At 42.9% G+C, this 14703-nt stretch overlaps 1 protein-coding gene across 5 annotated transcripts in view; it reads right to left on the bottom strand.

Annotated features, from left to right (window-relative positions):
* Positions 1 to 14703, bottom strand: part of KLHL12 (kelch like family member 12) — a 118167-nt gene that overhangs the window by 69753 nt on the left and 33711 nt on the right. For all 5 annotated transcript variants that reach the window (XR_012155801.1, XM_073319672.1, XM_073319674.1 and 2 more), the window contains exons 4-5: positions 5219 to 5368; positions 3928 to 4042 (exon numbers count right to left, since the gene is read on the bottom strand). Coding sequence is in view for 4 of the 5 variants with exons in the window: in XM_073319672.1 (XP_073175773.1) it covers positions 3928 to 4042; positions 5219 to 5368 (265 nt within the window). In the remaining variant the exon portion in view is untranslated. The remainder of the gene's footprint in view (positions 1 to 3927; positions 4043 to 5218; positions 5369 to 14703) is intronic.

Genomic DNA, 14703 nt, shown 5'->3' with positions numbered 1-14703 from the left:
CGGAATAATCCCTTCCCTCCATCTCCTAGCAATGCTCCTACTAATGCAGCCCAATATGCCATTAGCCTTCTTGGCAACAAGGGCACAGTGTTGACTCATATCCAGCTTCTCGTCCACTGTAATCCCCAGGTCCTTGTCTGCAGAACTGCAGCTTAGCCAGTCAGTCCCCAGCCTGTAGCAGTGTATGGGATTTCTTCCGTCCTAAGTGCAGGACTCTGCACTTGTCCTTGTTGAACCTCATCAGATTTCTTTTGGCCCAATCCTCCAATTTGTCTAGGTCACTCTGGACCCTATCCCTACCCTTCAACGTATCTACTTCTACTTCTCCCCACATCTTTGTGTCATCTGCAAACTTGCTGAGGGTGCAATCCATCCCATCATCCAGATCATTAATGAAGATACTGAACAAACCTGACCCCTGGAGCACTCCGCTTGATACCAGCTGCCAACTAGACATCGCGCCATTGATCACTATCCATTGAGCCCGACGATCTAGCCAGCTTTCTATCCACCTTATAGTCCATTCATCCAAGCCATACTTTTTTAACTTGCTGGCAAGAATACTGTGGGAGACCATATAAAAACTTTGCTAAAGTCAAGGTATATCACGTCCACCGTTTCCCCCATATCCGCAGAGCCAGTTATCTCATCATAGAAGGCAATCAGGTTAGTCAGGCATGACTTGCCCTTGGTGAATCCATGTTAACTGTTCCTGATCACCTTTCTCTCCTCCAAGTGCTTCAAAATGGATTCCTCGACGACCTGCTCCATGATGTTTCCGGGGATTGAAGTTCCCCAGAATCTCCTTCTTCTCTTTTTAAAAGATTTGCGCTACATTTGCCTTTTTCCAATTGTCCAGGACCTCTCCAATTGCCACAAGTTTTCAAAGATAATGGCCAATGGCTCTGCAATCACATCAGCCAACTCCCTCAGCATCCTCGGATGCATTAGATCTGTACCCATGGACTTGTGCATGTCCAGCTTTTCTAAATAGTCCTTCACCTGTTCTTTCACTTCTGAGGGCTGCTCACCTCCTCCCCATACTGTGCTGCCCAGTGCAGCAGTCTGGGAGCTGACCTTGTCTGTGAAGACCGAGGCAAAAATAAAGCATTGAGTACTTCAGCTTTTTCCACAGCATCTGTCACTAGGTTGCCTCCCCCATTCAGTGAGGGTCCCACACTTTCCCTGGCCACCTTCTTGTTGCTAACATACCTGTAGAAACCCTTCTTGTTACCCTTCATATCCCTTGCTAGCTGCAATTCCAATTGTGCTTTGGCCTTCCTGATTACACCCCGTATGCTCGAGTAATATTTTTATACTCCTCCCTAGTCATCTGTCCAAGTTTCCAGTTTTTGTAAGCTTCCTTTCTGTGTTTAAGCTCCCTGAAGATTTGTCTGTTAAGTCAAGCTGGTTGCCCACCATATTTGCTATTCTTTCTGCACATCAGAACACAAGGACACACATTCTGTCCTTCTGATATATTTGTATCCTGGTATTCCTGTGTCCCACTGATTATCCTCATTCCACCAAGTTTCTCTGATGCCTATTGTATCAATATCCTCATTTAATATGAGGCACTCTAGTTCACCCTTATTATTATTTAGACTTCTAGCATTTGTATATAAGCACTTAAAAAAAATTGTCACTTTTTAGCTGTCTGCCTTACATGATGTAATTGAATGGGAACCTTATGACTGTTTCTCATCAGATCCCACCCGCATTTTATCATCTTCCATCCTCTTCTCCTTACTAGGACGTAGCGAATCTCCAGTAATAGATCCTCCCCTAAGGGATGTCTCTGTCCGAACCATGCGCTCTTCCGCACCTGTCCGCTTTCCCCCAGCCCTTAGTTTAAAAACTGCTCTACGATATTTTTAATTACGATCTTTTTAAGTCTAATTTTAATTTTAGCAATCTGGTTCCATTTTGGTTTAGGTGGAGCCTATCCTTCCTGTATAGGCTCCCCTTTCCCAATGGTGCCCCAGTTCCTAATACATCTAAACCCCTCCTCCATATACCATCATCTCATCCATGCATTGAGACCCTGCAGTTCTGTCTGTGCATGGAACTGGAAGCATTTCAGAGAATACTATCTTGGAGGTCCTGGACTTCACTCTCTTACCTAGCAGCCTAAATTTGGCCTCCAGGACCTCTCTCCTATCCTTCCCTATGTCATTGGTACCTACATGTAATACGACCACCGGCTCCCCCCAGCACTACACATAAGTCTATCTAGATGTGTCAAGAGATCCACAACCTTCACACCAGGCATGCAAGTCACCATGTGGTTCTTCCGGTCATCACAAACCCAGCTATCTATGTTTCTAATGACTGAATCCCACATAACTATTACCTGTCTCTTCTTAATAACTGGAGTTCCCTCCCATGGAGAGGTCCTTGGTGGAAGAGGATACCATGACATCATCCAGAAGGAGGGTCCCAACTATGGGATCATTTCTTTCTGCTCCAGTTGGATGTTCTCCTTCCCTGAGACTTTTATCCTCCTCAACCATGCTAACCCACCAGTCAGTGCTTGTTTCTCAGGCCCAGAAGCAGCACTCCACCGTCTTCAGCTGCTCTGTGAATGCCACCAACAACCAGGAATTCTTTTTCGCTATGTCCCTCAGCTATATCCCCGGTTGTTATGATACTTCTCGTGGGTCTGCAAATACAGGAGAATCAACTGTCCTGTATTTGCAATGTTCATGAGAATAGTGCAGAGCTCTGTGGGCACCATGCTCCTGTCAGAGATGGTGACACCGAAAAGTGTTGCATGTGTTTGTGACTTTTTTTTTTTTTTTATTATGGATATGGATGGCATTATGGGATGGAGACGGTTGCATGCTGAGAACATAAGTCCCTGGCTGAGTCATTTCTATCCCACAACATACTGCAAAAATTTCCCAAAAGTTATCCCAGTGTGTCACATACTGGACAGTGGTATGTGGCACACTGGGATAACTTCCTGTGGTGCAGTCACTTTGCATCAGTACAAGCACTCCTGGTCAGTACACGCAGCATCGACACAAGCAATCAAGCATACACGTGCCCATGCAGATAATTAACCAGTGGAGCAATTTACCTAGGGATGTGGTGGATTCTCCAGTACTTGAAGTCTTTAAACCAAGATTAGAATGTCTTTTACTGAAAGATCTGATGATCTTATAGACTCAAGATGATGATGAGTCTAAAAGATCTGTTCTGGCTCATCTAGAAGTTACTGGGCTGAATACAGGGTTAACTGGGTGAAATTCTATGGCCTGTGTGTTATGCAGGAGGTCAGACTAGATTATAATAGTTCCTTCGTGGGAGTTGTCAAGAGAGATGAAAGGCATTTTTCCCCTGCAAAAGGACTGGCATGCTGCTTCTGCAGGCCAAGAGCAACTGACCTCTAACTACATTGCAATCAACTGAGCTCAACTACGCAGACCTGTCAGAAAGGCAGATCATACCTTCAAGCAAGAATGGGGCTTGCTAAAGCACGTGTCAAAGAGAGGCAAAGGGCTTATTTTTGCTCTTTAACACTGAGGTATCTCTCCACTTCCTACCTCCCTGGTGTTTTTAATGATCCTGGTAAAGGGGTAGAAAGAAACTATCCCACCACGTTGGGATACAGTCTAGAAGCGTGGACAACTCTGCGGGACAACAACTTGTCACTAAAGCACAGGACCGGAAGTTAAGGCGATCTGGTCTCTATTCCCAGCTCTGCCACAAATTTACTGTTTGTTCTGAGTCAAATCACTTCCATTCTCTCTCTCTGTTTCCCTCTCTGTACAATGGGAATATTACTTGTTTCCCAAAGGGTTGTGAGAGTTAGTATCTGTGAAGCACTGAGATCATCAGTCAGAAGGCACTAGACAGCATCTAAATACAATACCTGGCAATGTCCCAGAGAATCTCCTGAGTGTCCTTTCCTTTGTTGCTCACCTAGACGTGCTCTGGTCCTGGGTCCCTGCATCTGACTCCGGAGCTCAGGCCTTAGGTGGAATTTCTTAGCTTCATCTACAAGGTCTCTGCACTGCAAACTGCACCGTATAAAAGGCTGGGGGAAAACATGCATATGTTGTATGTTTGATTTGTTTTAAATTCCCTAGAAACAATCATATTAGAACCAGTTCCACTGGATTTAAATGACATTAAAACTCTGACTTGCATGATGACCTACTGGCAACAGAGAAAGGCTGCAAGTGCTACAGATGAAAAAAGGCCAAAAACCTGCACAGTGCCAGATACTGCAGGGCTCCCTAACTGTGGAAGAACAAACAAGACTGAGTAAATTACCAAACTAAGATAAACCAATTTAAGCAATATTTAAACCAGTTCAACTACGTCTGTGCTGGGGATTGGCATCAGGGTAATAAAATTAGTTTTAGATCAATTTCATTACACCAGTGAAACCATTCTAATGTAGTCTGTTGCAGGAAATTCTGCCCTGCTCGGTGAGGGTAACACAAATAGGCATCTCCAGCTGGATAAGGATAATGCTATGACTTTCTGTGACCTTCGAGACTTCTGCAGCGTCCAGTGCTGGCTCAGGGGCTGCCCAAGACGGGAAGCCCCTGGGCCAGCAGCAGCAGTTTGGGTGTGTGGGAGGGGACTCAGGGCTGGGGCTTGGAGTGCAGGGCGGCGCTTACCTCGGGCAGGGGGCTCCCCTGCTGCCACCGGCATGTCCCTACAGCTCCTAGGCAGAGGGGCCAGGGGGCTCTGCACGCTGCCCATGCCCACAGGCACGGCACCTTGGGGTTCCCGGCTAATGGGAACTGCGGAGCCAGCACTTGTGGCGGGAGCAGCATGCAGAGCCCCCCTGGCTGCCCCTCCTCCTAGGAGCTGCAGGGACATGCTAGTCGGAGCCAGGAGCCCGCCAGCCCCGCCAACCCTCCCCACCCTGCACAGGTCCTGGGCAACATGCCACCCACCTGCTCCCCCCCAGAGCCCACAGCACCCCCAGACCGCGCCCCCACAGCTCCCTGCCCCAAGTTTTAGTTAGGGATATATAGTAAAAGTCATGGACCACGTGACCGATCCATGAATTTTACTAAAAATACCTGTGACTAAAATGTAGCCTTAATTATAGGCCATCAGTGAAAGGAAACAGTGTGGAAAGCATCCCCAATGTGTTCTATTGAGATATTTTTGGGGACTGAACTATGGGATGTAAAGGAATAATGATATGGACTCTTAACCTCTCTATATCACAGGATCACTGTGCTGTTTATACCTCAGTGTCTATGACATCTGTGATGTAGCGGGGGGTAAGAAGCGGCATGCGCACGTACTGCAGCAGCTCTGGCAAGGAGTCCTCCCGTTCCTTTTTTGAGTGTTTCACCCAATTTATAACTGCCTCAAAAACAGGTTCTTCAGAATCCACCTAAAAAGAAAAAGCACTGATCAGACTTCAGAGCGTTGTTCCAGTGACTGGATTTGGGATAAGCAATAACTTTCCAGCTTGTTGACTCTGCTTCTCAGATAGCAAAAAGGCTGAATTCTTAAGCAACGGTTTATCATGAGAGTTTCTAAGAATGATATTTACAAATGATCACCAAGAAATTCTCTTTGATTTTTCCTATTTAAAGTGCCACCCAATTGTTCTCTTTTATATCATCACCACCTCTCCCAATAGCTTTCTGGAACTTTCCATAGCCATTAGAATTTACTCATTGTGCTCCCATTAACTCTCTGCAGCCCCTATTCAAATGCCCAAACGCTAACCTCTAATACCAGAGGCTCCGGCTTTCTTGGTCCATTTCTCCACACTTGAAGAAACCAACCTTCAAATACCCACCTCCTCCCAGAGATATTTATCGACTCTGGAAAGCTGAAATCTGTTGCAGAGAGCCCTGAGCACTTTGGCTAGGCTCTGAAAATACACATTGTTTGACCGTAGGTAATTCCAGGGCACACTAAAAGTGCAACCACTGAGGAGAAAGCTCATAAGTAATTAAGGTTTCAGCAAATCACTAGGGTTGGGCAAGGATCAGCAATGGAATATGAGTACCCACCTTACTGCCAGCATGACTAGTGATTTCATTCCAGTCATACAGGAAAGCCAGCTCCACTTCCTATGCTTTGGATTCTGCATCTCAAATGGGTTTTGCTTCAGAAGTAAGGGCAGTTCAGATGTTAGGTAGATGTAGGGGTCTGGTAAAACCTCACAGGTTTCAGCCACAAGATGATTGCCCAGCCAAACCAAGTGAGCATATCAGCAAACCCTTGGAGGATGGGGTAGGTTTAAAGATGAGGCAAAGCTCTTACCAGGAGAGCTCAGAGAGCAGAGCCCCAGAGATAAGGGGGCAGTTCTACATACAGAAACTCACTCTGAAACATAAAGTATACAGCCACGATCAGTCACTTCCGTTTAAACTATATCTGAAGTTAATTTTCTTCCTTTCAGTACTATACTTAGTGGGCTTGATCAAGAACACAGCACAAAATCTAAACATACCAAATGCATTAATTGATACTCTGAGAGCATCCTTGAAACACATAAGCAAGCAGAAGTGATCATGCCCTTCTCTGTTAATACCTGAACAGCAGATCCCTATACCTAACAAGTCTGCAGCTAAAATCCCACTTTAGAGACAGGAGAAGCTGCTGTAAACCCCAGGAATTTGAACAACACCAGCTTCATTTCCTCCCCAGTGTAATGTTTATAGCATACTCACTGAAATAATGGCAGAGGCATATCTGAATGTTACAGGATCTTTAACTCTGTGAAAACAAGTGATATTGCCACTTTTATAGTGTCTCCATGTGTGACATTGCACTCTCTAGGATTTTATAAAAATATGCTAATGAGTGTGAATATAATGTAACTGGAATATGCTTCATGCAAAAGGTCTCTTGTAAGGTATCATTACAAAGCTTATAATCTACTGAGTGTGGTCATCCTATTTGTATAAATGTATGACTCTTGTATCTGAAACTAGAAATATGAATTATAACTCTGAGGTCCTATTGTATTTATGCAAAGTGTGGGCCATTAATGGTGGTTTGGAATCTTGATGGCTCCCATTAACCAGGAAAACTGACTGTAGATGGATCTGTTTACTTGTAAGTCTTCCTGTATACTGTGTGCTGGCAAGAGGGTAATGAAGTCTTACAGTGACATGTGATCATGTCACCTGAACTGGAATCCATCTTTAACCTGGTGCTTTTCCATTGAGAAGAGGGGTGGGAACCCAGAGGGTCAAAGGATTCCCACCTTATGCAAAAGATATATAAGTGAATGGAACAGAACAAATGGGGCGGCCATCATGAGAAATCCCCTAGCTACCACCTGAGCTGGAACAAGGGCTTTACCAGGGGAAAAGATTGTGCCCAGACTAGGAAGGCATCCAGTCTGTGAAAGAAACTTATTGAAACATCTGAGGGTGAGATCTTATATGTATTCAGTGTACTAGACTTAGACTTGCGTGTTTTATTTTATTTTGCTTGCTAATTCACTTTGTTCTGTCTGTTACTACTTGGAACCACTTAAATCCTACTTTCTGTATTTAATAAAATCACTTTTTACTTATTAACCCAGAGTATGTATTAATACCTGGGGGGGCAAACAGCTGTGCATCTCTCTCTATCAGTGTCATAGAGGGCGAACAATTTAGGAGTTTACCCTGTATAAGCTTTATACAAGGTAAAAAACGGATTTATTTGGGGTTTGAACCCATTGGGAGTTGGGCATCTGAGTGTTAAAGACAGGAATACTTCTTAAGTTGCTTTCAGTTAAGTCTGCAGCTTTGGGGCACATGGCTCAGACCCTGGGTCTGTGTTGGAGCAGACTGACGTGTATGGCTCAGCAAGACAGGGGTGTTGGAGTCCCAAGCTGGCAGGGAAAGCAGGGGCAGAAGTACTCTTGGCACATCAGTTAGCAGTCCTAAGGGGGTTTCTGTGTTCCAACCTGACACACCATGATAAAAAAAAAAAAAAAATCCATCTCCAAAATAACGGCTGGTACAGCATTAAAACCTCAGCTCCTGAGCTGAGTAAAACTGCCATCCACACATGGGTTGCTGTCTCCTGTTCTCCTCAACACACCTCCAGCTGCCAGAAACACTCAGAGCTCATCGTATCCATTCCCCCCTCTCCCCTTGAAATAGAAAAATGGCAAACAGGAAAACAGAGGGACAGCAGGATTAGCACATGAGCATCAATGATCCCAATCCAGGCATGCTGGTGAACTTCAGAAGCCCAAATTTACACCCATTTGTTTGCAACCTGGGATGCCAATCTTGGACTGTTCCTGGAATGGCCAGAATGGCTGCTACAATACAGAAATTTGGTTTAGCCCAATCTTTACAAGAATGACTGCAGGGCACCAATGCATATAGTCAAAACTTGATGGAGGAGTGCACAACTAGAAGATTGGAAGGTGAACTGCAAGACCACACTATGCTCAATGATGCAGCAGTTAGATGGCTGAACAATCTAGATATTAACTTGTGATGCATATGAAAAAACAATCCCAACCAGCCCAGCAGCCTTGAATAGAGGTGTGCTGCCCAGTCAAAGGGCAGATGTGATAGGACACACACCCTAATTTTGAAAAGCTCATCATGTTTATTGATTTTTTAATTATCAAAGGACATTTTAAAAGCAGTATACATTTTCAGGGCCTTTCAAATTCCATGGTGCCCCTTCTACTTTGAAGAAAGCAAATTAAACAGTTCTCCTGGACTGTTGTGATGTTTTTGATTTGTGTTTGTCTCATTTACACTGTACATGTTTCGGGCCAGGGAATGTATCTTACTTAGAAAATTACTGTTTACATTTACTTTATTTTACAAAATACATTATAATCAGAATACAGTCGAATATTAATTAATTCAGAACTGAATCCTGGCACTTCAAATGGCAAAATCTTCCTGACATATAAACCTTTGATTAGTTTTTACATATACTGGATCCACTTCCACTTTATAGGCTCCATGAAAATATAAAATGCAGCTTACTAAATCAGGGCAGCCACCTGGTTAGAGATAATTTTTTAAGCACTGACAATGTCTTTGGCACTGTATGAGACACAGAATGAAGAGGTCCCTCCCTGAGAAACTCACAGTCCAAAAGAAATTGAGTAACATCTCAGGCTTAAAGAGAAATTCATACTTCTACCATCTTGATGCAGCAGATCTGGATGTGTGTCTTACAAATAAATAGCTGTCTAGTCCAATGATCAATTCTCAAAGCGGCCATCACTCCCAAGTACCTGCACTCCTCACAAACAGATCAATACAGCAAGAAACAGAACTAAGAGGTCACTAGTTTGGCCAACCTTTCAGTGGCTCCATTCAGTGACCCACTGCAGAGCTTTGGCACATATCTGAAACTTCATCTCTTGTATGTAGAAGTACATTTTAAAGATACTGATAATGTAAGAATCAGATGCTGCAGACACACACATTTTTTAACCAACAAGAGAACAAACAGGTAACTAACAAGTCATGATTGCAGTGTTTGTAAGCTAAACTCTCTATCCCCTTCCCTTCATATCTCTTGGTCTTTTCAGACTGTAGATTCTTGGCAGAGACCATCTTCCTATGTGTTTGGAAGGCACCCAGGACAGTGTGGGCACAAATATTTTTTTAAGGCTCCAACTCTGCAAACGTTTTCATATGTACTTAGCTTTACTCACACAAGCAGCTGCAGAGATGCCACTGGGACTGCTCACGCAAGTGAAGGTAAGCACATGCATAGGTGTTTGCAGGCTCAGACTCCAAACAGTAATAACCTACATTACCAAGATTGCACCACAAATCACTGAAAATGAAAGAATTTTAAAAATACAACTACTTGTCACTAAATATGCTAGCTTTCCTTTCTGCGTTTCTTTCTGTTGTCCAAGATGAATACAAAGTGTTAACAGTGATCTCAGCTGTGTCAAAGCAGAATAACTTTGCAATGGATTGACTATGTGATAGATTAGTTGGTGCACTGATCTGTTGATACAAGAGAATGGAAGATTGTGTTAAGACTTTGCATGACAGAGCGAGGGGGACATGCCAGTGCGAGCCGGGGAGCCCCCTCTGAAGTAAGCGCCACCCCACAACCCTACCCTCTGCCCCAGCCCCAAGGTGCGCAGCCTGGGACTTCTGCTGGGGGAGGGAGCGGCACGCAGCCCAGGACTCCTGCTGGTGCTTGGGAGGCCGGGGGGAGGAAGAAGAGGTTGGCGGGGCTGGCAGGGGCTCCACCCGGCAGCCTGCAGCTTCTAGGGGGTGGGGTGGCCGAGGGGGCTCCTGCCATAAGCGCCGGCTCCGCAGCTCCCATTGGCCAGAAACTGCAGCCAATGGGAGGTACAGGGGCGGCACCCTGCAGCACTCTGAGCCCCCTGGCCCCTCTGCATAGGAGCTGCAGGGTCATGCCGGTGGGAGCCGGGGAGCCTCCTCCCAGAGTGCTGCCCTGCACCCCAACCCTGAGCTCCCTCCTACACACCCAAACTGCTGCTCCTGGCCGCTGCAGAAGTCATGGAGGTCACAGAAAGTCACAGAATCCGTGACTTCCAAGACAGACATGGAGCCTTATTCATAACCACAAGAGGCAAGACGTCACAGTGAGAGAGAGGAGGGTGAGTAGGGTGTGGCCTCCACAAAGAAGAGGACCAGGAGGAACTCCACACAGCCATCAGTTTCCGATTGATACCAGGTCCTCAACCCAGAAACTTTGGAAGACCTCTCTCTCAAGATCAAGCTGGTCCAAGGGAACAGCAAGATGTATGGGACACATGTGGATGGAGGCTTGACCCAAATGCTGAGCAAATCAAATTTGCCCAAAGAGTTCTCAAAGTGTCCAAGGAAGACAGACGCCGCTTGTTGGGGATTCAATACGCACAAGAATAGAACAAACATTCTACAAGGGGCAGGCAGGCAGACAACACGGTGCTGTATTCCCAGAATCAATACATGAGACGTCATGCTAAGATAAGATAGACTTCTGAAGTGAATATGCAACTATCTATTGGTGATGGTTCATATTGGCAATAATGACACTGTATCAAGGAATACCTCGCAGATCAAAGATGAGTTCAGCGAACTCAGAAACATACTGAAGAATAACGTCTAAGCAATCTTTTAGAGCCTTCCTGTCGCATGAGAGAAGGAAGCTAGAAGGCCTAAGATTCTAGAAGTGAACTGTGGAGTAAGTGAGCAGCGATGGAAACATTGGTACACTTTCTATGTGGAGCTGTATGGCCTCCACCTCAGGACAATCTCCTCTAGGACAGGCTGGCTAGAGTAGTCAACAGGAAATTAAACGAGTAACAAAAGGAGAGGGCAAAAAAGGCAAAAATATAAGCACTCATTTAACACAAAAATCAAGATGTTGAGAACAAAATTAATAAAGGAACCAAAGGACATGAAGACAAGAAATTCTTGTCTTGCCCATACACCAGGGCTAGAAGCCTGCGTAACAAACAACAGGAACTAGAATTGAATTTATGCTTATAAATGAACAATCTATTTGGTATTACTGAAACCTGCTGGGATGATTCCCATGATTGGAATGTTAAAATCAATGGTATAACATACCTAGAAAAGGCTTGAGTGGGCAAAAGCGGAGGGGGAGTAGCACTCTATGTCAAAAAAGGAATTACCTGTTTCAGAGTCACTGATAACTCAGAAGAAAATGATCTTGGATGCTTATGGATCAATGTCAGGGTGGATAAAAATCAATGATTTAAAAAAACACTTTTTTGTATTTGATCAGATTTTTTTGATAATATGCTTTTTGAGGGAAAAACCTATCTAAGGAGAGTTTTATCATGGAATAGGGATTATAAATTCTAATTCTGTAGTATGAGAAAACATATTCATGTAATGTTTAAGAAAAGTTTTATAAATGAGTTCCAATACATCATGCATTAGGGACCCAATTTTATGGGACTCCAGGGGCTTCTGTACAGATTATTTAGGTTAATTTTTCTATCTACCCAATGGGACTCAATGCTCAGTCTAGAAGATACCATCAGAGATGCTTAATTTTACAGTTCTCAAACTGTGGATTTGTGCCTCCAGAGATAACATGCTTGTTAACAGCAAAAATGTTTTTACCTAAGTAAATAAGTAAATAAATAAATAGAGGTGAGAAACAACAGACCTCAAGCCTATTGTTCCTCTGCAAATTTGTGTACAACGAGACAATCCCTTACCTCTCTCTAAAAGTGCAAAGTTTCAAAATGTTCAATGTTGGGGGCGGAATAGATCTGAACAAGGAGAAGTCTGGAGATAAATGCGAGAAGGGAGGGACAGGCAATAGAAACAAAAGTGAAAGTGTTTGAGCAGCATATTCCAGAAGTCTTGAGGTCTTTCTGAGTATAGCCTTCATTGATTTGAGATCTACCATACCATTATCTCACTGTAAGGGAAAACCTATAATGGCAGCAGGCCGTAAATGAGACCCAGTTTGGGAATATGAACCATTCAAGAAGTATATATTTGCTGATGATATTTTAAAGAAAGTCACACCAGTGAACTGGTGGAAGTCACTTAAGTACTTGGATTCAGAGACGGTTGAAGTGATAATCTCACTTTTAAACAGCAGTAGCTTCTGCCGGTGTAGAAAGAATATTTTCTTCCTTTGGACTAACTCATTCCAAATTGAGAAATCGTTTGGGACCTGAAAAAACAGGAAAGCTTGTTTTTCTTTTCCAGATTATGAACAAACAAGAAAATGAAGGTGAAGACAACACTTAGCTGCAGAAGCCAATATTTTAAGTTTCTCATGTTGACCTGGCTGACAGTCAATTTTAATTTGTTTTTTTTAATATTTCATTTAACTATTTTAGTTTAAAACAATTTTAACAAAAAACAAACCTGATTTTAAAAACTTGAATGTTTAACTAAATTCAAAAATTCATATGCTTGTTTTGTTAAAATATTATATGTTTGCTGTTGAAGAAAAAAATCCAAAATACATAATATTGTTGTTTTAGTTAAAACTATTTAAATGTCTATCTGGTGATGTTTGGGTGGTGAAATACTGGAATGCGTTACCTAGGGAGGTGGTAGAATCTCCTTCCTTACAGGTTTTTAAGGTCAGGCTTGACAAAGCCCTGGCTGGGATGATTTAACTGGGAATTGGTCCTGCTTTGAGCAGGGGGTTGGACTAGATGACCTTCTGGGGTCCCTTCCAACCCTGATATTCTATGATTCTATGTTCTCCTCCTAATACAGCATGGCAAGAAAAATCCTCCAAATATAATGGATTAACCTGTTGAATTGGAGATAGTTCACCTCCCAAAGACTTCATAAATATCTGCTTCCATTACCTTTGGTAAATGAAATAACCAAACAATCATTCATTTTCTGATATAGCTGTAAAACTAATCTGAAAAGTTTTCAAAATAAATCACTGCTTAAAAATGTATAGCGTGTACCTTCTAAAAATGAAACCTACATCTACCTCTCAGTTGTGAAGAATATGTATTAAGGTTATAACACCAACAAGAACGAACTTTTATGTAGAAATCCATGATTAAATCGAGTCTTCCTGACTAGTGATTTCAATCAAACCCACCCTGATCAATGTCCTAACAGATAAAGCACAATATGGGATATTAGTTGTGTCTGCTACAGACCCACAAATCACATTATAGAACAGGTTGATTGTCTCCTTTTGCACCTACCTATAAAGTATACGGGAAAAAAAAATATGTGATCACATGGGACTTGAATTTCAGTGACATCTGCTGGAGGTCTCATACTGTCAGTATTGAAACATCCTTGGAATTTCTAAACATAATAGATGAGAATTTCCTAATTCAAAAAGTGTTGCATCCAACATGGGGGAATTCTATATTAGAGCTTATCATAGAATCATAGAATAACACGGTTGGAAGGGACCTCAGGAGGTCATCTAATCCAAACCCCTGCTCAAAGCAGGACCAATCCCCAATTTTTGCCCCAGTTCCCTAAATGGCCCCCTCAAGGATTGAATTTACAACCCTGGGTTTAGCAGGCCAATGCTCAAACCACTGAGCTATCCCTCCCCCCTTTATCACCTTGTCTTGATAAAGAGGAACTGATCACAGAACTAAATATATACAGTAGCTTAGGAACAAGGGATCATAAATTGATTACATTTATAATGTGGAAGCAGATTAAACTACAGACCAGTGATACACATACTTGATGCTTTAAAAGGAATCAATTTTACAAAGCTGGAAACAATTATTAGCCAAACCAGCTGGGAGGAAGAATCAGAAAAATGGGAATGATATTTGGGAATTAACAACACTTTTCTAGATTCCCAAAAGCCACAATCCCACAATTGAGGAAGACGGGCTGCACTAGTTAAAAATACTGATTTAGAGGGGAAGTGAAAGCAGGTATACAAAATAAATATATAAACAAATGGAAGGAAGGGGAAGTTAATAGTAATGAATATAAATCAGATGCTAACAAGTACAGAAAATTGATAAGAGAAGAAAGGGACAAAAGGAGAAATGGTCAGCAGAATTAAGGACAATAAGGAGGAGTGTTTTAAATATAGTAGGATCAAAAAGAATCCTAACAATGGTATTGGTCCATTATAAGATGGAAATGGTAGAAGTATCAATAATAGTGCAGAAAAGAGAAGTGTTCACAAAATTGTTCTGCTCTATATTAGGGAAAAAACACTGATGTAGTTATATCATATAACACACTAGTGGAATGGAAAGAACCTCAGGAGGATGTCCAACAGCAGCTACTAAATTTAGACATTTTAAGATCAGCAGGT

The sequence above is a fragment of the Lepidochelys kempii genome, chromosome 21 (genome assembly GCF_965140265.1).
Source record: "Lepidochelys kempii isolate rLepKem1 chromosome 21, rLepKem1.hap2, whole genome shotgun sequence".
NCBI lineage: Eukaryota > Metazoa > Chordata > Testudines > Cheloniidae > Lepidochelys > Lepidochelys kempii.
The sequence above is the reverse complement of the archived record's forward strand: the minus strand, read 5'-3'. Positions and strand labels throughout refer to the sequence as shown.